This window comes from Microcaecilia unicolor, chromosome 13, assembly GCF_901765095.1.
Source record: "Microcaecilia unicolor chromosome 13, aMicUni1.1, whole genome shotgun sequence".
NCBI lineage: Eukaryota > Metazoa > Chordata > Amphibia > Gymnophiona > Siphonopidae > Microcaecilia > Microcaecilia unicolor.
This window is the reverse complement of record NC_044043.1, coordinates 83,461,616-83,487,370: the sequence shown is the minus strand read 5'-3', so window position 1 is coordinate 83,487,370 and position 25,755 is coordinate 83,461,616. Positions and strand designations below refer to the sequence as shown.

General features: G+C 44.3%; 1 protein-coding gene across 2 annotated transcripts in view; it reads left to right on the top strand.

The window, feature by feature from the left end:
* Window positions 1–25,755, top strand: part of PLEKHG5 (pleckstrin homology and RhoGEF domain containing G5) — a 197,965-nt gene that overhangs the window by 73,922 nt on the left and 98,288 nt on the right. For both annotated transcript variants that reach the window (XM_030222518.1, XM_030222519.1), the window contains exon 7: window positions 7,091–7,254. In XM_030222518.1, coding sequence (XP_030078378.1) covers window positions 7,091–7,254 — 164 coding nt within the window. The remainder of the gene's footprint in view (window positions 1–7,090; window positions 7,255–25,755) is intronic.

The window sequence follows — 25,755 nt, the reverse complement described above, 5'->3', positions numbered from 1 at the left end:
TTAGGTCTTTCTTTTCACATAGTTCTTTCCATGCTCCACTCATCTACCTCTTGACCTCGAAATTGGACTACTGTAATATAATCTAAAGACTATAAAGACTACAAAAAAGAACAGATCATGTTTTCCTTTCGTTGAAAGAGCACCACTGGTTCCCCCATTCCTTATCAACTGATCTATAAATGACTATTTCTGACTTTTAAGGCCTTCTGTTTTAGATCTCCCCCTTACCTCAACAACCTGAGCATTTCCTACACCCCAGCTTAGACGCTTCGTTTTATCAACAATCACTGCTTGGTTCTCCCAGGCCCAAAATCAGCCCAACAGGAAAGGACTAGGCATTGTGCCTTTTACTTTTGCTGCTCCTTTCCACTGGAATAACCTTCCCCTAGAGATCAGGGGCAAATCTTCCCTATCGTTTTTTTAAAAAGGCCTTGAAGAACTGGTTATTCCAACAGGCCTTTAATGCTGCAGCTTGGTCCCTCCAAAGTTTGTCCTGCTGCTCCTCTCCCTCCCTTACCTCCCCCCTTTCTCTTTGTTGTATTTTCCCTGCCTTCCCTATCCCTGGGACTGAGCGAGAGTGTTTCCCCACCTTTCCTATCGGCTCTTGTATTTCCTTTCATTTTCATCCATTAGCGATTCTACACTGCCTTGTTCTGTTGCCAGGTTAGCCGGTATAGAAAGTCAAAATTAAGTAAAGTAAATATTGTGATGGACATCTGCTCTTCCATGTATGTTCCAGCTGATTTAATGGCAATTCAGAGAAGTTTATGGCAGGGTAGGGATGCCTATGTAATTAAGGCTGTCTCTGCTAGGAGAAAAGCAGACAAGCATGGTGCCCACAATGAATACCCATCCAGATGTATTTGCCTGTGTTTGTTCTAGGCACCCAAGCCATTGGCATCCTCCTATTATGATGGCTGCACGAAAAGGACAGCTGTGCTGTTTTGATGTAGAATACATTTGTTGCTGAACTGTACAGGAAGCAATCTGAATTGAGGTTACTGTATGAACCCTGATGCCGGCACCTTGCCAAGACGTACGATCACCTAACCTAACCTACCAATCCAACATAAATGCCTGATCCCTGCAACACAACAAAACTAAAGTGCGTAATGGACATAACACAACTCTTCCGTTGTACGATTCCCTAATGTGGTTGGGCCACATGAACGATATCTTACCACAACATCACTTTGTATTTGTTTACACCGGAGTCACCAAACACCTCTCCGGTACTATGTAAGCCACATTGAGCCTGCAATTAGGTGGGAAAATGTGGGATACAAATGTAACAAATAAAATAAAACATGGGCTGTGTTGAGTCCTTTAATAAATTCTTCTTTCTACGCCCTAAGGCTCCGCTTTTTTGTTCCATCTGTGCAGTGCATTTTTTTCTAGCAAAAAAGGTGCTGGTACTCAAATGCTAGGTCACCCTTCAGGGGTGGGGTGATCACTGAGGGACCCTCCCCACAATAGCTAGGCCCCCTGCAACCAGTCACAGAATCTATGACAAGGCAGAATGGGTGTGTAGAGCCTGAGCTCAAACTTGGGGTTCATGGGCCAATTTTAGCAGACAATGGAAAAGGTGCCGGTACTCAGTACCCCCAAGTACCCCCTCAAAAAAAGCCCTGCTGTGGCCCACTGCACTCTGCTTTTGATGATCCCATACCCTATCCTAGAGCAGTGTCTCCTAAGTTCGGTCCTGGAGTACCCCTTACCAGTCAGGTTTTCAGGATATCCACAATGAATATGCATGAAAGAGATTTGCATATAATGGAGGCAGTGTATGCAAATCAAGTTCATGCATATTCATTGTGGATTTCCTGAAAAGCTGACTGGCAAGGGGTACTTCAGGACTGGATTTGGGAAACACTGTCATAGAGGTCTGAGTTTAGCTCCTGGAATAGTCTGTATCAGGCAGTGCCAATATGAACTTTTGAGTCTGGCTAAATTACCCTTAACTAGTGTCCCCGGGATGTCCTGCAAATCATGATTTGAATTAGAATGTAGAATATCACCAAAATGAGTAAGAGATCAGTGGCCTAGAAATTCATACATGACATCACTCGCCTCTGTCTAGCTTGGGAGTAAATCCCCTAACAGGCTGTGAGCCGTTTTCCATGGTAGGAAACACTCATGTTGTAGCCTGTGGTAAACCTGAGTCACGGGCAGACGCCTGCTGTGAACTTTGCTTACAGCTGCTGTTGGGGGATGTACTCACTTCCGTGTACCAGTAGTTTGCCAGTATCACCTGTACAATCTTAAGGGTGTTACAGTTGCTGAGACAGTCCTTCTGATGCTCAAAAGAGTCACAGTCCACCCACTTTGCACAGAATGGAGAAATCGGGATGTGCTCAATTCCAGGGTGATTTTTTTTTTTTTTTTTAGAAAAGGCTCTCCTGACGTAGAGCCTAAAATGCCTGCATGAGTGCACATGTGTCTGATGAAATGTACAGCGGCAGCCAGTTTAGAGATATACACTAATCAGGCAGTTTCCATATGAAAGTGGTGGGACTCGCACCTGTAGCTGCCCCATCTTACAAAGATTTAGGCGTCCCAATGCATTTGCTTAGCGCCAATTCTATAAAGGCCCATTAAAGAACACTAGCATAAGTCAGCATTGACAGGCCTACAGTTAGGCATCCACAGTTACGCCAAAGGATAGATTGAAGAAAATGCACCAAAAATTAGGCGCAAAATTATGAGTGCTAAACAGCAAACCTATGACAGCAATAGGAGCGGAGGAGTAGCCTAGTGGTTAGTGCAGCGGACTTTGATCCTGGGGAACTGGGTTTGATTCCCACTGCAGCTCCTTGTGATTCTGGGCAAGTCACTTAACCCTCCATTTCCCCTGGTACAAAATAAGTACCTGAATATATGTAAACCGCTTTGAATGTAGTTGCAAAAACCTCAGAAAGGTGGTATATCAAGTCCCATTTCCCTTTTCCCCTTTCCCTTATGACATCACAATATCAGAAGTGAGTCAAGTATTGGGCAATCAAGCCATTGTGACATCACTGATGAGGTTAGCTCTTATTGGTAGAATGAGTGGAGGAGTAGCCTAGTGGTTAGTGCAGCAGACTTTGATCCTGGGGAACTGGGTTCGATTCCCACTGCAGCTCCTTGTGACTCTGGGCAAGTCACTTAACCCTCCGCTGCCCCAGGTACAAATAAGTACCAGAATATATGTAAACCGCTTTGAATGTAGTTGCAAAAACCTCAGAAAGGTGGTATATCAAGCCCCATTTCCCTTCCCAATAGTGGACAAAATTGCTGTTATTCCTTACTTTAGGACATATGCAGTAGCCTAGGGTTCTGCTCCTTAAGAAGCAGAACCGAAACAGGGGCTCTCTGTCGAGCGTTCCCTTTCAACTCAGCTACAGCTTAGGTAAGTGGCCTTTCTACTTTAAAAAAAAAAATACAAGTAGTAAGACAGCCTTTTTGTGACAGAGTTCATCACCCAACCGGAGGTTTTTTTGACTAGTGAAGAGCTCACAGCATATTCAATAATAACAGACAACTAGTCTATATCGGTGTAGTTGCTCTCTGCAAGGAGCCGCATGCCTCGCACGCGAGCAGGATGATATCCACGTTTGGAGAACCACATTAAGCCTATCCTTACGATCTAAGTATTTGCACCCGAGTCCGATTTTCCACTGCCGAATGAGAAACCACATTCCTCTGCGTTGCGGCTACCAGCGAAGCCAGGCGGAGCGGAGGTCCAATCAAGGTAGTGTTTAGAAAGCATGGGGTGTAACGTTCCGCCTCGTCCCCTTCCTGTTGCATCCTGGGGCTTCTAGTTCTATTGGACTGAGAATTACTGAAACCAAATCCTGATTCTAGAATTGCAGCTCATTGGAATGTGTCATGGTGTGCAGTAATGGTCTGCGACAGCCCTCTTTCTGCAGAATACCAGCAACCAAAACTGAATCTGAAGGAAGTGTTTTTGGGTTTTTTTGCAAGCCCCTTTCCATGGGCCACTATAAGACTTGACCAAGTTTTGCATAATCTTCTTCTGAAGATCACTGTACTGGTTTGGTGAAGAGACGTGTACTCTAATGATCTTGTGCATACTGCATAGCGGCTTCGGCTTCTGGTAGGGACACCCTTGTCAAACTAGGAGGGGATAGAAACCCAAATTTGTTATGAACTTAATAAACTTTATATAACTTCCCTCTCTGTGTTTCCCTAATGTGTCTGTACATATCTATTTTCATTTATAATAACATCACTCTATATTTGTTTCTTCTCCGGAGGAGGCTTTGCCCCACGGCGCTATGTAAGCCACATTGAGCCTGCAAATAGGTGGGAAAATGTGGGGTATAAATAAATAAATATGAGGCAACCTGCCATTTCTCAAAATATATGAGAGCAGCGAGAAGGCAGAGCATCTGAAGTCCTTTCCTCCGTTAATAAAAACCAAATTTTGAGAGAAATATTCTTGTGAACTGTATATATTGTGTTATAGAAGAGTGCAAGTCGGTATGTGCGAGCACTTATGCAATGTCAGAGGCTGGTATAAATGCCAGCTTATTTTCGAAGGGGAAGGGTGCCCATCTTCCGACACAAATCGGGAGATGGGCACCCTTCTCCTATGGGCGGCCAACGGGGGGGGGGGGGGGGCATTCCCGGCAGTGCAGCCACATTGGCATGCACTGCCTGATTACCGCATGAGTAGCGCGGGAGCTCTTATCATTAGATCAACGGGTGGCGGTAAGGGCTCAGGCAGTAAATAACAGTGTGCTACTTTTGATTTTACTGCATGGCCATTAACTGCCCCCATTTTTAAAAAGCCCTTTTTCCCTGCTGCAGTAAAAAAAAAAAAAAAAAAGGTCCCAGCGTGCGCCAATTTGACGCATCCGCACTACCGCAGCTTAGTAAAAGGACCCCTAAGTGATATTGGCGTATACGTTTGGGAATAGCGCCCAGCACATACGTGTGTAATTGCCAATTTGTAGCATCAACAAGGCACGTAAGAGCTAATGTTCTGTAATTTACACAGTATATCAGTATAGGATAAGCTATCTAAAGATATCCAATCAATTATCTTAAACGTGATGTGCTGTTCTTTTACTGTTATATGTTTAAGGGAGGAAAAGCTTCAAATGCTAATGGGATACTCCTTTGTTGATTTTTCTTTCAATCTTAGGGAGCCCCCTTCATTCACCATAGGCTGAAAAACCTCCTTAATGTTAAGTGTACACTCCTTGAACCATACTCTTGAACAATAGTTCTTAAAGGTTCTAAGGTTCACTTATCTCTCCAGCCGTTCAGTCGCATTTCACCGTCCACGGCCCAACTTTGGCCCAAGTTTTGATGTCTGCCTCAGGATCATACATGTCTTTACTATGTTACAAACCTGATACATGTGCCCTCTGATCCTGGCCAGAAGGAGTCACTATTGAGCAGTGTCTGTGATTTTCTTTTTTCAAAGCCCCTGCCCCAGAGGTTGCAGTCAGCCTGAACACCTGAAGCTGGGATCAGAAAGATTGTTTGAATATAGGGTAACAATGATTCAAGGTTCAAATGTGCCAGACTGTGTTTAATGGTACTGTGTGATTAATGTTTGTGGAAGGGTCAAAACCACAGGAAGTGGAAAGAACACAAATATCCCACGTGGAGTCACAGGACAAGACAAGGAGTGGGAACAGAGCTCAGGCTCTTCGAAACAGACCAGAGACGCTGGATATGGATCGAAAACTTTATTGGAGGATGACTCAACAGGTTACCGTGATTCGGCACATGCAGCGCCTTCCTCAGGATTCTACATAGATAGATAATTAAAAAATAAATGAATTCAAATACAAACAAATACATGGAAAAAAGTTATATACATAAGACATAAAAATATAACAACAGTACATTGTATATGAAAAAGCAAACACAGTAAAAAGTAAAAAATACAAAATTTATCTAAAAATAGGTAAGCAGAATTCAAACATGTAAGAGACCATACATGCAATTTGTGTATATCAAGAGGAATAAAAACTCTCTATAGAGATGTAGAATGCAACAGTTGTTAGGAAAATATTTCAAACGATTAAAAACAAAACAAAATAACATATTAAGAACGAATGTACAAGAATACAAATACACAAAGATGTGGGTAACATGAGCTAATAACGTATAAAAGGCAGAGACATATTGGTGGATAGTCTCTAACAATGGTGTATGCATTTACAAGGAGTCTAAATGATCAAGATCTGTAATTTACAAGTGACCAATATGTAGAAAAGAAGACAAAACATGTGGGTATACCTCTTCAGTTTTTATGAGTGAATAGTGGTAATAATGGGTAGAAAATAGACCATATCCAACAAAACAGAAGAAACTAGTCCTCGCAAAAATATAACAATTGCCAAAAACAGCGAGGATGACACACAAAAATGAACTAACAAAAACCCAAATACCAAAAAATGAAAAAAGGAAAAAACAAAACGACACAAAAAAATTAAAACTCAAAATTTCAATACAATTTTGAGTTTTAATTTTTTTTGTATCATCTTGTTTTGTTTTTTACTTTTTTCATCTTTTGGTATTTGGGTTTTTGTTCATTTTTGTGTGTCATCTTTGCTGTTTTTGGCAATTAGAAAATAGACCAACCTCGTTGGCTGTTTATGGAAAACCAGATCCTCCGTGTGTAGATTCTGAATGTTTGTAACATACTTGAGATTATCTTGCTCTATGATTTGGAGATGCAACATATGTCAAAGAAATCCAAACACTTGTTGAATTTTTCAGAAGGTAAGAAAGTCTGGGCCTATTCCTTGTGAAGGAGGTACTGTTAGTGTACTGTGATTTATGGGACTACATCTGCTGACCCTTTTACCTGCTTCTTCCAATTCCAGTAAATGCCTTTTGCTATTGCTAGGTAACGTAATAATTTCAGTTACGTAACAATCAAGTGTATTTAGAGAGTAGTGTCGCTTGCAGAAAAAGCCAGCAAACTTGTTTACCAAAGATGTCATAATGGGCAGGGCAACAATTGGAGTTCAGTTAGAAATCCTAAAAATAGTTTGATGAAACCTCTTACGTCTCTCGTTGTGTTGCATTTTAGTGAACACTTTGTATTTTGGTTTTTTTTTCTTAGCCAAACCTGGTGATGAACTGAAAGTCGAACAGGCTGTGAAGGACTTCAGATCTCTAAGTTTGCCCATAATGAGGCCCACGGGCCCCACAACCGCCATCATCTTTAATACTGTGCCGGAGAGGCCTGAGCAGGCTGCCCTTCGCCGAGACAGTGTGGACATTTTGGTAAGCTGAGATGCCCAACTTACATTCCGTCTGCATTGTGACCAAACAGGGCCGCCGAGAGGGGGGGGCATGGGGGGACAAAATTCCCCGGGCCTCCAAGGGGGGCCCGGCGCCGGGGTCAGGCTGCCGGCGCTGCAGTCCCCAGTCTCACCTGCCTGCCTCCTCGGCTCCGGGCCCCCTGCATTCAAAGCGGCAGTCACAGATCGCCTCTCTTTGGGCCTTCCCTCCCTGTGTCCCGCCCTCGTGGAAACCGGAAGTTACATCAGACGAGGGCGGGACACAGGGAGGGAAGGCCAGAAGAGAGGCAATCTGCGACTGCCGCTTCGAATGCAGGGGGCCTGGAGCCGTGAAGGCAGGCATGTGAGACCACGGACTGCAGCGGCGGGGGTTTGACGAGGGCCAGCAGCGGCGGGGGGAGCGACAGGGGGCAGCAGCAGCGGGGGGGGGGGGGGGGGGGGGGGGCGTGGGAGGCAGGGTGGCCTTGCCCCGGGCCCGGCCTTGTCTCTCGGCGGCCCTGCGACCAATGGAATTTGCTATAAAGGCCATGGCAGTGTAAACATAAATTTAGGGATTGATAACTGGCCAGAAGTGCTCAGCGTTTTGCTGACCACTGCCAGTGTAATGTCCGGCTTCGGCATTGAATTTCCGGGTTTGCGGACCTGGCTAAAGCATAGCCGGTTAAGGTGCCCTTTTACTTGCCCCATGGTAGTGTTCCGCTGTGCTAATCCTGTGCTGGAAAATATTTTTTATTTTCCAATGTGGGAGGCATGTCTGGGGGTTGGAGAGTAGGCATGCCTGCGCTAATCACTTAGCGTGAACACATTAGCTCATGTTACCCGATTATGGGAGTCCTTAACATCTCCTAACTAGGTGGCAATAAGGGCTCCCGGTGGTAATGGCCACGGTGCGTGGCTATTACAAAAAAAACGCCGAATGCGGCCATTTTATTACTGCACTAAAAGTGGCCGCAGCGCTGGCTACTTTTTAGAGCAGCTTAGTAAAAGGACCCTTTTGTGCGATATTCGGCCCTTAACCATAAAAGTGGGGCTTTTATATGTTCCTAGTTATAGAGTCACCTTGTTCTGTGTGCAGAAGAAGGGGTCACAGTGATTAAGAAGTACTGCATGTTGATTCCTGCCTGCTGGGGGGGGGGGGGGGGGGGGTTTGGTCGATGAAAGAGATTATTCTAGGGGGTGATATGATTATGCTGGGAGTTGAGATGTAGAAGGAAGGGGTTTAGAAATGTACTTTTATTATAGGGTTAGGGGTCCTACTTGCTTGTTTGCCGAGGGCTCACTAAGAGGTTAATTATTCCCTGTGTGGGTGTAGTACAAGAGGATCTGAAAGGTATGCATACATATCTGATTTTCTAATGGAAATACACACATGTTGTGAAAAACTTAGATACCGCTATACCTGTTCCAAAACACACGTATGTATCAGTTAATTACCTCCTTAGCAGTTATACACTAAAGCACTTAACATGCTACTTTATAGAATAGATAGTCCCACAAGAGCCCAGCGTTTAAAAATTGAATTCCAAAAATGTTTTATATACATGAATTTATGATGTAATTAATTATGGACCTCAGTGGCGACTCATTTTATAACAGCCAAAATATCTCTTAGCTCGCCTTGCCTCTTCACAGGTCCAAAATAATTTTTAAATCAAGTTCATTCTTTTAATTTTTTAAGTGTTTTTTTTTAAAACTTTTAGAAACTTTAAAACGAATTCATATCCCATCTTTAATCTTTATCTTTTATCTCATATATCGAAAAAAAAACTTTTACAAAAATGTCTTAGCTTTGCTTGCAGTCATAAATAAAGGGACCATGGCAGGGGCATAGCCAGACCTCGGCAGGAGGGGGGTCCAGAACCCGAGGTGGGGGGGGGCACAGTTTAGCCCGCCTGCCCCAACCACTGACCCTCCCGCCGCTGCCTCCAGGTACCTTTGCTGGCCAAAGTCTTCTTCAGCACCGGTCTCCGGCGCCTTCGCAGATCTGTATCTGACTCCTGACGTCCTGCATGCATGTCCTGCACGGGGCTACATACAGGACGTGCACGCAGGACGTCAGGATTCAGAACTGACAGAAACAGATCAGCGAAGGTGCCGGAGACCGGCGCTGTAGAAGACTTCGGCTGGCGGGGGTTGGGGATCCCCGCCAGCAAAGGTATCTGGCGGCGGCGGGGCAGGGTCGGCAGCGGCAGGAGGGGGGATCGAAAGTGGCGGGAGAGGGTCAGCGGCGGGCGGGGGTTGAAAGTAGAGGGGGCCAGGGCTAAATCTGTGGGGGCCTATGCCCCCGTGGCTCCACCTAGCTACGCCCCTGGTCACCGTGGGTGTGTGAGAAGTAGCAGGTCTGTCTTCTTGCTCCGTTAGTAGGGGGAGACAGCAAACCTGCTGGCAAGATGTGAAATTGAGCCTGAGAAGGAGGGAGGCCTGTCTCTGGTCCCGAGTCCTGTTGCATTGAACGTAGATGACCATGCTGAAGAGTCCCTGTGGAGGAATGTATGACCTTTCACATATTGAAGCTGGTTTGAGTCCTGTTGTATTGAACGTAGATGACCATGCTGAAGAGTCCCTGTGGAGGAATGTATGATGACCTTTCACATATTGAAGCTGGTTTGAGTCCTGTTGCATTGAACATAGATGACCATGCTGAAGAGTCCCTGTGGAGGAATGTATGACCTTTCACATATTGAAGCTGGTTTGAGTCCTGTTGTATTGAACGTAGATGACCATGCTGACGAGTCCCTGTGGAGGAATGTATGACCTTTCACATATTGAAGCTGGTTTGAGTCCTGTTGCATTGAACATAGATGACCATGCTGATCCCTGTGGAGGAATGTATGACCTTTCACTTGTTGAAGCTGGTTCGAGAGGAGAAAACTGTTCAACTGATACTTAACCCAGAAGTCCATGGGTGGAGAGGAGAAAAGGATTTGTAGAGGAGATAGTCAAGCATTTGGAGTATAAGGTATTAAGAAGGGTCCTGGAATGACCATGAAGCCCAGTGAAGGTCCAAAGAGAGGGGAGGGAAGAAGGGTGTCCCAGAAGTGCCAGCTTTGTTTGCCTTGAAGCTACATTAGAACCTGCTGCAATAGGTTATTTTGATGACATTTATTCAGTAGAGACTTTTATTTTGGAACAGCACAATCTTCTCTGCCATGTCTCCTTTGACCTTGAAGTGGAGAATCCCATCCAGATCAGAAAATCCATGCCAGAGATTTGGATCTGAACTGAGTGAACCCCTGGTTGATGATGAGTATGAAGAGGGGGCTATATTAGTGTTTTCTTTTTGGAAGCTTCTATTGGTGTGGGGTCGTGAATATTTAAATTCAGTGTTAACCTTACAAGGAACATAGCTATTAATGCTTCAGTGGAGCTGGGCACTCAGGAGTGAATTTGAAAAAGGTTTGGACAAGTTTCTGGAGACTTCAGTTTTTGCAGAATACAGCGGCTCGATTAATTTTTAAAATGATTGATCATGCATCCCCTTTATTAATCCAGCTTCACTGATTGCCTGTGGAGGCCCGAATCATTTTTAAAATATCTTGTTTACTTTATAAAAGACTGGTCAATCTTCTAAAAGTTTTATTATTGCTTTAGGGATTCCTCCAGTAGGTTGAGCGAGCTACACAGTGAATCGAGGTCTTCTCTGGTTTTCTTTAGTTTTAGGTGTAAGATCAAAACGATTTTTAGAAAGTTCATTCTGTTTTCAGTCTGTTAAACTTTGGAATTCTCTTCCACCTATTGTCTGGTTAATATGATCTTCATATCTTTTTCGAAGACATATCTTTTTTTATAAATACTTAATCTAAAAATGATGATACTATAATTTCATATCTTTTTGCAATATTCCTTGATTTGCGACTTTGCTTTGGACCTTAATGGGAGAAGGTGGGTTATAATATAACATAGGACATTGACAACTCTTAGGCGAGTAGACTCCGAGAATGCAACCTCAATGAAAAACAGAGGCTGGACCTCCTAAGGATTTGTTGGTTACTCCTTTCTAGCCATCTGAATTAGCCTGTGTTGGGGACACAATGATGGGCAGGGCTCAATAAAGCATTAGTCTGACCCTTTATGGCATTCCTTGTTTTCTTAAAAGCCCCTTTTGATGGGCTACCACCTATCTCCTTCTCTCCCTTACTTTCATTGCACAAACACACAGACCTAAATGCCGGCCTAATCCATCAACAAAGTCTCAGGTGATCGTGCTATTGTTTGAATTGGAAACCTCCCTCTTATTGTTTGTGGAATCTTCCGGTAGGGCATTTGCAGAGGCATGAAGGCGAACTGACTTCCCGAATCTTTATTCAGACGGTCCTAGATTTTTCAGATTCTAGGCATGACAGTTTTTATGGTGAGGAATCTGAGCTTACGTTTTGAGTATTTTTTTACTGATTGGACGGGCTCAGTAACCTAAGGAAATATTTCTTCACAGTAAGAGTAGTAGATACATGGAATAACCTCACAGTGGTGGTGGTCATAGAAGAGAGGGCAAAAGTGCAACAATTTTAAAAAGTAGGGAATAAGTACAGATCTTAAAATATGAAGGAAATGCGTTCAGTGATATTGGAACGGGAAAGGACGTTGGGTACACTGGATTGGCCTTGTGGACCTTGTGGAGATAAATTTAGACAGGACTTTTTGTATGCAGAGAAGAACTTTTGCGATATTATCCCAAGAGTTACTTGTGTAAAAGCACAGGTCCCCTTTTTCCCGAGCTGCGGGAAAAGGGGGCCGGCGCCGAGGCCCACTTTTACCTCAGCTGGTAAATGGGAAGTCTCGCTTTCCTTCAGGAAATGGCTGTGGGACAAGTAAGGCACTTGCCACGCAGCCATTTCAGTGGGAGCCCTTACCGCCACCCGTTGAGGTGGCAGTAATGGTTCCCACGTTAACCCGGCAGTAACCAGGCAACACGCGGCACTGTCCAATTACCGCTGGGTACACTCCAGCGCTACAAAAAGAAAAACATTTTTGTAGCACCAGAAATGATGGCACTAGGGGTGGGAAGTCCCGCTGGGCTGCTGTGGTAGCCTGGTGGTACTTCTGGTATAGTGAGTGGTAGGCCCGCGTTGGATTTGCTGCTGCTTAGTAAAGGAGCCCACAGTGACTTATAAATGACTCGTGTAGGTATGTTCTGGGCTAGAGCTTGGGAGGAACAGAGGAAGAGTCTCAATTTAATGTACATATTTCATAAAATATGTGCAAATACGTGTACTTTACACATTACACGAAATAAATTGAGTGCCCTCGGTATAGGACCTAGAGTAACGGATTGGGTTAAAAATTGGTTGAATGGTAGGAGACAGAGGGTAGTGGTAAATGGAGCTTGCTCTGAAGAAAAGGATGTCGTCAGTAGAGTACCGCAGGGATCGGTCCTAGGGCCGGCTCTTTTTAACATCTTTGTGAGCGATATTGTGGAGGGGCTGTCTGGTAAGGTTTGTCACTTTGCAGATGATACTAAACTCTGCAACAGGGTGGACACCCTGGAGGGTGTGAATGACATGAGGAAGGACCTAGCGAAACTAGAGGAATGGACCGATATTTGGCAACTAAGGTTTAATCCCAAAAAATGCAGGGTCATGCACTTGGGTCGCAAAAATCCGAGGGAACGGTACAGTATAGTGGGTGAAGTGCTTCAGTGTGCGTCATGCAAAGGAAGAGCGGGACTTGGGGGTGATTGTGTCTGATGACCTTAAAGCTTTCAAACAGGTACAAAAAACGACGGCCAAAGCCAGAAGGATGCTTGGGTGCATAAAGAGAGACATGACCAGCAGGAAAAAGGAAGTGATAGTGCCGTTGTATAAGTCTCTGGTGAGGTCTCATTTGGAGTACTGCGTGCAGTTCTGGAGACCGCACCTACGGAAAGATATAAACAGGATGGAGTCGGTCCAGAGGGAGGCTACGAAATTAGTAAACAGTCTTGAATGCAAAAATTATAGGGACAGGCTTATGAACCTCAACATGTATACTCTGGAAGAGAGGAGGGAGAGAGTCTCAAGGGCATTTATGTACAGGAAGAGAGCCTTTTTCAAATGAAGGCGAGCTCTGGAATGAGGGGACATACGACAAAGTATAAGAGGGAAGGCTTAGGAGTAACCTAAGGAAGTATTTCACAGAAAGGGTGGTGGAGGCATGGACTGTTCCAGAATTTAAAAAAGGCATGAGATAAGCATGTGGGATCGCTTAGGAACAGGTAAAATTGGGGGTTACAGAGGATGGGCAGACTGGATGGGTCATTTGGCCTTTATCTGCCGTCATGTTTCTATTAATATTTACTCCTGCCCCTGAGCAGCCTTAAATGTCCGCAGTTTCAGTCTAGCTGCAGTTTCTGTCTTTGTCCCTAGTATTTTATAAGGGCATCTGGGTGCCTGTATGTTAATATAAGACTAGAAATAGGTAGGTGCCCAGGTGGCTTTCATAGGGTTACCATACGTCCGGATTTACCCTCCATTGCCCCAGGTACAAATAAGTACCTGTATATAATATGAAAAACGCCTTGAATGTAGTTGCAAAAAACCACAGAAAGGTGGTATAGCAAGTCCCATGTACTTCCATTGGTCAAATGCATGCTATTTACAGAGGTGCATTTAGATAGGTTTTCAGTATTTACACACTTATGTGCATGCATGTGGACATATATGCTGGTGTTTGAATCATGTATACCTGAATTTGACACATAAATATTAGTTCGCCATTTATAGTTACTGAAGCTTTTCTTTCTTTTAGAGTCTCAAGTAAAAACCTTATGTAGATTGAAATGTGGAGTCACTTTAGCTAAACCTACAAGGCATCTGTTTATTTCAAGAGGGAAGAGATTCTCCTTACGTTTTACGCCTCTTGGCAAACACCTGCTTTTATTGTAATTAAAGTAGAGACAAGGAAGCAGAAGACCTCCAAACTCTCTAACATCTGTTTGGTTTGTCTCTCTTAAACGTCAAAAGTGGTCATTAAAGCAATGATATAGATTTTCTACTTTAACATAGGTTATTTGGAAAGCTGTCATTTAGGCATGCTGGGTAAAGTTTACTCCAGTTAATCTGTCTGATAACAGTCTCTAGGTAAATAACAATTGCACAGCATAACAGTCTTTTACTGCTCTGCTAAGTAAAAATGCACTTCTACCTTTTGCCTTTAGTGTAGTAATAATAATAATAATCATAACTGGACCGTTGGAGTAGAATAAGCTGCCAAATAGACTCAAATGAATGACATACACAAACATTTAAAAAGGCATACCCTACCAACTCAACAAATGCCTGATCTCTGCAACACAATAACACTAGAATTCAAAATGCACAAAACGCAAATCTCCCACTGTTCAAGGACCTTCTGTGACTGTCCCACATGAACGTTAACTCATCTCAACATCACTCTGTATTCGTAAACACTGGAGTCTGCAAACGCACCTCCGGTACGATGTAAGCCACATTGAGCCTGCAGATAGGTGGGAAAATGTGGGATACAAATGCAATAAATAAACAAATAAAATAAGTAAATAAATAAATTTAAGCGACAGCTGAAAGCTGTTATGTTTAGTGTACTGTGTGCCTGCTGGTGCTGCTCCTTCATCCATCTAAAGCGCCTGAACATTTGTTTTCTTTTTGATTGTGTACTTTGAAGAATTTGCTTTGTAAATTACTTTTTATGTGATTTTATATGTATGTACTTTTGTTAGCCACCCTGGACAAGGGCAGGTTATAAATAATAAAACCAATCCAATCTAATAATAATAATAAACAACCTTTTATTGCTCTGCTTAGTAAAAATACTCTTCTAACTTTTTCCTGCAGTGTAGTAATAATAATTTATTTATTTGGATTTTGCTCACACCTTTTTCAGTAGTAGCTCAAGGTGAGTTACATTCAGGTACACTGGATATTTCTCTGTCCCAGGAGGGCTCACAATCTAAGTTTGTACCTGAGGCAATGGAGGGTTAAGTGACTTGCCCAAGATCACAAGGAGCAGCAGTGGGATTTGAACCGGCCACCTCTGGATTGCAAGACCGGTGCTCTAACTACTAGGCCACTCCTCCACTGGCAACATTCCGTGTAGAATCTCCAATAGTAGCAACATTCCATGTTCCACTGCACTAACCACTAGGCTACTCCTCCACTAGCAACATTCCATGTAGAAGCCTGCCCTTGCAGATCAGCAACGTGGACGCGCAGGCTTCTGTTTCTGTGAGTCTGACGTCCTGCACGTACGTGCAGGACGTCAGACTCACAGAAACAGAAGCCTGTGTGGGTTGCTGACCTGCAAGGCAGGCTTCTACATGGAATGTTGCTAGTGGAATAGCAACATTAACATTCTATGTAGAATCTCAAATATTTAATATTTTAGATTTTGCTCACACCTTTTTCAGTAGTGAGTTACATTCAGGTGCTCTAACCACTAGGCCACTCCTCCACTGGCAACATTCCGTGTAGAATCTCCAATAGTAGCAACATTCCATGTTCCACTGCACTAACCACTAGGCTACTCCTCCACTAGCAACATTCCATGTAGAAGCCTGCCCTTGCCGATCAGCAACGTGGACGCGCAGGCTTCTGTTTCTGTGAGTCTGACGTCCTGCACGTACGTGCAGGACGTCAGACTCACAGAAACAGAAGCCTGCGTGGGTTGCTGACCTGCAAGGCAGGCTTCTACATGGAATGTTGCTAGTGGAATAGCAACATTAACATTCTATGTAGAATCTCAAATATTTAATATTTTAGATTTTGCTCACACCTTTTTCAGTAGTGAGTTACATTCAGGTACTCTGGATATTTCTCTGTCCCAGGAGGGCTCACAATCTAAGTTTGTACCTGAGGCAATGGAGGGTTAAGTGACTTGCCCAAGATCACAAGGAGTAGCAGCAGGATTTGAACCAGCCACCTCTGGATTGCAAGAGCAGTGCTCTAACCACTAGGCCACTCCTCCACTATTAATAATGATAATATATTTGGAGCCTGGTGGACACAGCCTAAAGCCAGAACCCAATATAATGCTGAATGCCCGGATTAGGAAAGCAGTCATTCCTTTGTTTTACCATGATTCACAAAAATCTACATCTGCTTTCTTAATGAAAGAATCAAATTAAAGTGCAGAAGTGAAACCCATGGATATTGCCAGCCAGTGGTATTGTACATGCCCTATTGAGGATATACTGTATGTCCCTTCAGGAAGACACATACTTAAATACATTTTGGGTGCTGGGTTCGTGGTAGGTATATAATTCAGCAGGGCTCAAGCAGTCATTTATTTTTCAAAATGCCCGAGACACTTTTTACTTTGCCAATATTGCTTCATGTGCATGAAATAGAGTATAAGCATTTGATAATTCTATCTAGGAAAACTCTATATTTGACTTTAACCAATTCAAATACAGAACAAGGTAGAGGGGGTGCTCTCATTTGGAAGGCGTAACATTCTTGTTGGTATGCTTTGGTTTGTCCATTTGCATCTGCTTCTCTGTCTGGTCAGACGTCTTCAGCAAGTCTCTGTGCCAAGGTGTGGTTCTCTGTCTGCATTCTTAAATCTGCAGTGTCTAGGCTGGCATTTCCTTTTTTGGGGGGATGAATAGCAGCCCTCTGCCCTGGTCCTGCCTCTTACATGTTGGAACACAGGACTGACAAAGCAGAAATGAGTTTTGATCTTGTAACTAGAATTGTTTCTACAGAGCGCTACCTTCAAAAGATTTAGCACTTCAGCACTCAAGACCACACACAGGTCCCCGTCTTCACATATTGTCTGAATGTAAATCCTTTTTTTTTTTCTTTGATGCAGCTAGAGAAAAAGATACATTAGGTGCTACCTGGTAGTTCTTTCGGACAGATGGGGGAAGCAAGTGGTTTTAGTTCCTTTAGGATCGGAAGGAGAGGCAAAACAAATACATATCTTCACGTGCAGATTTGCTGTTCGTATCAAATAAGGTTTTCTGATGAAAAAGACAGATTTGCACATATTGAAAAACAATTTTTGTTTCAAAGTTATAGTCAAGTCAAAATTATCTTTGGGTGTTTTCCTGGACTGTGATCAGCAGTGAAAATGTTCCTGGGGGGGTCTGTATTAGCCTCTATTGCTCCTGGGATTTTCCTAGGAAAAAATGTGGGACTTTGTTGTTTTTACAGACTCTCTCTCATACCCATAATCACTGTTGACCCACTGGATAGCTCTCTGCATCCTCAGCTGAACTGAGAATGTCGATGAGTGAAATAACAGTATCCCCCAAATACATGGATAATTCCTTTCTCTCACTCTCCCCAAAGAACGGTTCGATTTGATCTGCATTTCTACTTTACACGCACTTCCTCATGATTCCCTTTATGGCTTCAGTACATGGACTCCAGGCAAGTCACTTAACCCTCCATTGCCCCAGGTACAAATAAGTACCTGAATATATGTAAACCGCTTTGAATGTAGTTGCAAAAACCTCAGAAAGGCGGTATATCAAGTCCCATTTCCCTTTCCCTATTGGAGATTCTAGATGGAATGTTGCTACTATTGAGATTCTGTTGCTACTATTTGAGATTCTACATGGAATGTTAATGTTGCTATTCCACTAGCAACATTCCATGTAGAAGCCTGCCCTTGCAGATCAGCAATGCGGCCGCGCAGGCTTCTGTTTCTGTGAGTCTGACATCCTGCACATACGTGGTGACGTGTTACAATCATCCGGACGCTGTGACGTCTGCCGTAACGCTATTCCCAGTTTCGTCTTTGGCGCCTTTTTTTCTGTTATAAAAGGTAAGCAGCAGGCTACCCCGCCGATTTTGCAAATTGTTTTCATCAAAGGAACGGCTAACACAGGGGTTGACCGTGGCTGTCCTTCTCGACAGGACAGCTTGACTCAGGAGTTTTTTTTTATTTTATTCTCAGAGGCATTGGACATTTATACATCTTGTATAATTTACAACTAAATTCTGACCCCTGAGGCAGGCGTTACTTAACGCCGAAACACGGCCCGTGTCGGGTCATTTTTTAATAAAATACTCCTGTTGTCCCAGCCTTGAAGGCCCAGTGTTGCTTTTTTTGTGTGTATACTTTCTATGTATGCTGTACACCCTCTCTGTTTGTTTTGTTGAAAGTTCATGTCGTATAACAGTTTTTAGTGCTTTCTCAACCAGGGCTGACAAATGCCATAGCAATGATTCAGACTGTCCACGTCTCTGTCTAACGGACATGATCACTCATGTCTGAAGAGCACTTGGAGTCAGATTTGGGACAGAAGGTCAGGCATGGCCCCAGGACCCACCCTATTGAAGTAGAGGTCAATAAGAGTAGAGGCCTTTTTTAAATAGGGTCTAGGGTGAAAGAACTCCAAACCCATCCATACACCACACCCTTTGTTCTCAGTTGCTTTGTTGGTCTAATAACTGGAATTTTTGCAGGGTTTGCTATTGGCCCAGAACCAATATGGCTACCGGGATGCCATGCAGCTTGATCTAGTAACTAGCCCGTTGACTCTGCTTCTGTTGAGGTCTAGTTTAGACAGAAACCTCTTGCAGTATGTAGGGTGCTCTGTTAAGACCTGTAGAGAATTTCTAAATAGTAGTATTGGAAGTCACCATCTCAGACTTGTTTGAAGTCTACATTTCAAAATCGTAATTAATGATGGAGTTTGAGGCAGACATAGTGTTGTGCTGAATACTCATGCTTTGTAATTTTTGTGTCATTGCTCAAGTCATGCATGTTTTGTTTTCGTTATGTCTGGTCACTTTCTGATTCATGTAACCTGAAGGTCTCCTTCCTAATAGCTTATCAGTCTCTGCGCATTACTCAACTTGTGCTTAGGACTTTGATTTACCAAATTGCACTGCTTATGATATATTATGTGATGGTCATCGGTAATAAACAAAGAAAACGTTTCCAGATGTGCCTTTTTCAGAGTTAATTTACGCAAGATTGGAGGAAAAAAAGGATGAAGCTCAATTTTTAGTTAGTTCCAAGGTTCAGTGTGGTGGAGTCCATGAGCTAGCGGTGGCTGTGCATGGGGTGGACATGTCCAGGGATCAACAGCAGGGGTCAGGGTGAGAGGGGTCTATTGGTTGTGTCACCTTCGTTCCCATTCCGATGATTTTTATTTTTTAATCTGTCATCTCCAAAAAACAGCGGACAAAACTTTTTTTGAAACGCTATGAAAGGGTTTATGAAAGTGTTGTTGTTCCTGTGAAGAACTTATTGAGTCTGCGTCGTTGGTTTTCACATTAAAGTTTTTTTTTAACACACTGGCGCTCGCTTGAAAAACAAGACCATCACTGGAAAAAAGCATACATAGAGGCATATTTTCAAAGCACTTTGGGAGGCTAAGTTCCATAGGTTTCTATGGAACTTTGGGAGGCTAAGTGCTTTGAAAATAAGCCTCATAGTAACATAGTAGATGACGGCAGAAAAAGACCTGCACAGTCCATCCAGTCTGCCCAGCAAGATAAACTCATATGTGCAACTTTTTGTGTATACCCTACTTTGATTTGTACCTGTCCTCTTCAGGGCAGAGACCGTATAAGTCTGCCCAGCACTATCCCCGCCTCCCAACCACCAGCCCCGCCTCCCACCACCAGCTCTGGTACAGACCGTATAAGTGTGCCCAGCATTATTCCCGCCTCCCAACCACCAGCCCTGGCACAGACCGTATAAGTCTGCCCAGCACTATCCCCGCCTCCCAACCACCAGCCATGCCTCCCACCACCAGCTCTGGCACAGACCGTATAAGTCTGCCCAGCACTATCCCCGCCTCCCAACCACCAGCCCCGCCTCCCACCACCAGCTCTGGTACAGACCGTATAAGTGTGCCCAGCATTATTCCCGCCTCCCAACCACCAGCCCTGGCACAGACCGTATAAGTCTGCCCAGCACTATCCCCGCCTCCCAACCACCAGCCATGCCTCCCACCACCAGCTCTGGCACAGACCGTATAAGTCTGCCCAGCACTATCCCCGCCTCCCAACCACCAGCCCCGCCTCCCACCACCAGCTCTGGTACAGACCGTATAAGTCTGCCCAGCATTATTCCCTCTTAACTTCGTCATATGCTCCCTCATTCCAGAGCTCTCCTTCATTTGAAAAAGGCTCTCTTCCTGTACATAAATGCCCTTGAGATATTTGAACATCTCTTATCATGTCTCCTGTCTCCCTCCTCTCTTCCAGCCTGAACAGAGGTGCTCACTTATAGAATTGCCTCCGAAATGCAGAAATGTTGGCATTTTTGCACACTTCTGGTTAATTTGTACAATTTATTGTGGCAGGTTGTGCCCTTTATCGAGCAAATGATTTAATAATTGAGAGGCAGCTGTGAGTTTGTACACAGTTGATATCGGCTGACTCCAGGGATTACACGGGTTATCTCAAACCCCCTTCGCGGTGCTCCCTTTTGCTTTCAAATTGATTCAATTCTCAGTTCATTCCAGCTTACATTAAATGCATTAGTGGCTGATGGCACTGAACAGAAGTGCTAACAAGGAAGTTGTTTGCTGTTTCTAGGAATCAAAATGTTATTTCAGAAAAGCAAATGCAATTACGTTAGCAGCGACAGCGCGATGGAGAAGCTAACAGTTCAGGGCTACTGGGGAAAGGATACAAAGAGGAAATTTCCTGAATAGCATGTTCTTCAGTTTTGAAGGGTTTGCAGTGGCCTTCCTAGGGGGCGGACACCCGGGGCGGCGCCCCGCCCCCCCCCGGGTGCATGCCGCTGGGGGGGGGGGGTGCCGCAGCGCGCGCCTGCTGCGAGTTTACTAACTTTGCTCGTTCGCTGCAGCTCCCTCTGCCCCGGAACAGGAAGTAACCTGTTCCGGGGCAGAGGGAGCTGCAGCCAACGAGAGAAGTTAGCGAACTCTCGACACAAGCGTGCGCCGCGGCACCCCCCAGCGGCGTGCACCCGGGGCGGACCACCCCCACCGCCCCCCCCTTGGTATGCCATTGAGGGTTTGTTCTTTTCAGAAACTTGGGGTACTTTTTACAAAGGCGCTCTGAAAAATGGCCTTTGGTAGTGTAGGCGCCGGTTTTGGGTGCGTGCGGAATCATTTTTCAGCGCACCTGTCAAAAACATAAATGCCTTTTTAAAATTTTTGCCCAAAATGGACGAGCGGCAAAGTGAGACTTCTAGGTCAGTGGCTGGCGGTAAGGGTGTCGGACCCAAAATGGACGCGCGGCAGTTTTGATTTTGCCGCATGTCCATTTTCGGCAAAAATTTAAAAAGGGCTTTTTTACAGGCGTGCTGAAAAATGGATTGGTGCGCGCGCCTGAAACCCGCGCCTACATTACCGCAAGCCATTTTCAGCGCACCTTAGTAAAAGGACCCCTAAATTAGGTAAAGAGGAATCTTCCTTGATTTTACAGGCATTGGGGTATGTACATTTTAGATGTTTGCTTAACACATATCCTTGTTTCAAAAATTTGTTAGGAATTGAATGTATTAATTTTAACTGATTATGGAGCTCATTTTCAAAGCACTTAAACTTACAAATTTTCATAGTTTACTATGGAGCTTTGTAAGTCTAAGTGCTTTGAAAATACACCTGGTTTATGCTTCTTTGATTGTCATTAAATTGTGTGTTCCTGGCTTGTCCAGCTTCTTGTTTTGTAATCCAAATTGAACTGCGAGGTATTGCGGGCTATGAAGATAAATTATGTTTTATCATCTCCGGTCTACAGGCCAGTACCGGGAAGTTCAGTGTCTTCACCCACATAGCTAATCAGCAAAGTTAGCACTGCTATGTGTGCATAATTGCTGACTCTGCCCTTGAAATGCCCCTCTGCTGCCTGGACTTACAATAGCAGATTGTAACAGAACCGGTAGTGGGAGGCGGGGCTGGTGGTGGGGAGGCGGGGATAGTGCTGGGCAGACTTATAGGGTCTGTGCCAGAGCCGATGGTGGGAGGCGGGGATAGTGCTGGGAAGACTTGTACGGTCTGTGCCCTGAAAACGACAGGTACAAATCAAGGTAAGGTATACACAAAAAAGTGGCACATTTCTTGGGCAGACTGGATGGACCGTGCAGGTCTTTTTCTGCCGTCATCTACTATGTTACTATGTTACTGTGTGTCGATATTGTGCCACTGAATATCACTGGCCAGGCCCCTGATTACGATTCAAGCAGGCAGGAGCATCTCCTGCCTGCTTAAATTGCTTTGAATATTGGGCCCTTGGTGGCTAAATTTTGCTACTAAATGGATAAATGGTGGCATGTCCCAGGGATCTCCCCTTACCCCCTCCTCCCCATACATCCATACATAACTTGTACGCATATAACTACCTGAGGTTTAAAATAAATGATGGTGCTGACTTGCAAAAGCCTTTTGAATATCAGAACCATTATTTATGAAAATAATATATGTGCTCTCTCAATGAAGCTACAAAGTAGTAAATTTAAAATGAATTGTAGAAAATTTTTCTTCACTCAACGTGTAATTAAACTCTGGATTTCGTTGCCAGAGAATGTGGTAAGGGCAGTTAGCTTAGCGGGGTTTAAAAAAGGTTTGAATGGCGTCCTAAAGGAAAAGTCCATAGACCTTTATTAAAATGGACTTGGGCAAAACCCACTTCTTATTTCTGGGATAAGCAGCATAAAATGTTTTTTACTTTTTTGGGCTCTTGCCAGGTATTTGTGACCTGGGTTGGCCACGGTTAGAAACAGGATGCCGGACTTGATGAACCTTTGGTCTGTCCCAGTACGGCAATACTTACGTACTTATGTTAACTGATACAGTGGTGTTTGTTGAAGATTTAAAACCTACATTAAACTTGCAATTTCAGGATCCAAAATGATGAAGCAGTACAGTGTATAAATCAATACTAAATCGTATATTTGGGGATGAAGCCCCCTTCACTGGAGCAATTAACAAGGCAGAGTGAAAATTTTATTTTTACAAGGCAGGAAACTGTGATATGGTGCCACAGATGGCAATCACACTTCCATCTGGCTTTTATCATTTAATTACCAGCCATTAGACAGCAGATGGTCACCACTGCTGGGCTTCTGCCCTTAACCAGCACCAGCTGAGTGGTGAAACTTGGATTCCACCCTCTACCCATGCCCCTGCGTGCCACCTCCCCTCCCCCAACACCTGTCTCCCCGCATTGTGCCACCTGCTGGTTCAGGTGGCAGATGAAAAGTCCCAGCTCAGTGGGTGAGACTGTAACTGGCTATTGTGCAAACTGTTCAAGACCGTTGTAAGCTCCAGCTCTCTGTGCCTGTCAGGTCCTTGCTTGTAAAATCACTTTTACAAACCCTATTGTTTAATCTCTGCTCTAATAAAAAGGGTTACTACAGTTCTCTGCCTGTAGATGCAAAGCGTTAAGCAGTTGTTTGAAATGTTAATGGCTTATAATGCATGATAGGACCTTGTATGTGTTGTCAGTGCAAACATAATTTACTGAATATCCTCTCAGAAGGGTTGGGCACCATTTATCTTAGTTAGTAAACTGAAATAAAATGTTTATAGTCCTTTCAGAATATGGCTGCCTGCTTTATGTGTCGAGTAAAAAGACGAGATCATGTCACCCCCCTCTTTAAACGGCTCCATTGGCTTCCTGTGTGTCAACGGAACCAATTTAAAATAATAGCTTTGACCTTCAAAGCACTTTATTCTGGCCAGGGCCAGCTTAACCATTGGACCAGGGGAGGCTCTGGCTCAGGGCGCTGGAGAGTAAGGGCACCAAAATACCCTGTCTCTGAATTTACCTAGTCTTGCCTAGACTTACCACCCAGGAACGCTGAAAAATCATCTTGCACATTCCTCAATCTTCATTTCCCCAACTGTGTAAAGGTCTAAAATACAAACGTATGCACGCATCAATCTTTTCCTATATGAGCACACAGTTCTGGAACGCGCTGCCGCGCAACCTAAAAACGATCTACGAACTAAGCAGCTCCCGCAAACTACTGAAGACCCATCTCTTCAACAAGATATATCACAAAGATCAACACGTGTGAAATTCCACACATGTATCCAAAACTGCCTTAAAATATTTTTATTGTTATATCATTATTATGCTTTATCATTAACATGTAACCCAAAATCCTCTGTAATACCAAATGTCTCTTCTCTTCTTGTATCCACTACTCATGATGTATTGTAAGCCACATTGAGCCTGCAAAGAGGTGGGAAAATGTGGGATACAAATGCAACAAATAAATAAATAAATAAATAAATCCTTTTCTTCCCTTCCTCATGGGTCCAGCAGTGCTCCCTTACCTCTCTCCCTCCTCCATGAGCCTATGAAGTCTACATCGGCTGCCGGCAGCAGCAATAGCATGACATGCTGCCTTCGGCCAGCTCCTGGGTCTTCCCTCTGCCGTGCCCTTCCTTCTCTGATGCAATTTCCTGTGAGTGGGGACCCTGCTGCCAGCAACTGATGTAGAATTTATAGGACCACCTGGGGGGGGGGGGAGGGAGAGAGATGAGGGAGCACTGCCAGACTCTCAGAAAGGGGAACAGTCGAGAGGGAAAGAGAGATTGGATCTGGGGAGGGGGGAGAGATGCCAAATCTGGGAGTGGGGAGAGAGGTACTGAACCGGGGGGGGGGGGGGGGGGAATGCACGCCACTTCCTCTTGAGCTGGCCCTGATTCTGGCACTCCGGATTAGCTTTCATCTCTCGTTATTCCATTCATTCCATCCCCGATCTTACGCTCCTTGAATGATCACAGGTTAATTCTCCAAAATTCGTCTCAAGCAAAGGGGGAGAGTACAAGGAATAGTGCATTTTACTTTTTGGCCCCCAGACTGTGGAATGATTTACCTTTATCTTTTGGTTGTGAGAGAAAGTTTTTAACATTGCATTTGAATGATTTGAAAGCAAAGAGAAGTATTTGTTCAGCACATTCGCTTTATCCTCGTCACTCTCCACATAGCTATTTTTAGCATCTTTCAGTCTTACCCATTCCTTGCTTTTCTCCTTTTCCCCCAGTCTGGTTAATACCTTCTCATTATCTTGTCAAGGACAATTGAAGACTTATCTTTTTCATAAGTACTTAACCCCCCTGTTTACAAAGCTACACTAGCATGGGCTGTGTTGGCATTAGCACACCGGCATCTGCCAGTGTGGCTTTGTAAACGGGGGGGGGGGGGGGGGGGGGGGGGTTAGAGGCCCTTTTACAAAGCTGTGCACTAATGCAGGGCCTTGGGATCCCCGCCAGCCAAGGTATTTACAGTTGCAGCAGTGGGCGGCAGTGATCCTGGAAGAGGGGGCAGCAGAAGCGACGATCCTCGGGGGGGGGGGGGGGGGGGGGGGGCGGCGGCCTGCCTGCCTGCCTGCCTGCCCCGGGCCTGGCTCAGTCTTTCAGCGGCCCTGAATGGAGATATATATGATGACTCAGGGTTGTCCAAAAAAAGCTAGAATGAACTGTATGCTGTGATGACATTTGTGTATTATTTGGTTTTTTTTGCTAAATAAAAAAAAAAATATGAACAAAAAATTACCCTCTTTCTCTTCCAGTGCCTCTTCCCGCTGAAATCTAGATGGTTTGACTTAATTTGGGTTTGTTTGTCAAACTGAATTGTTGCTCTAAAAT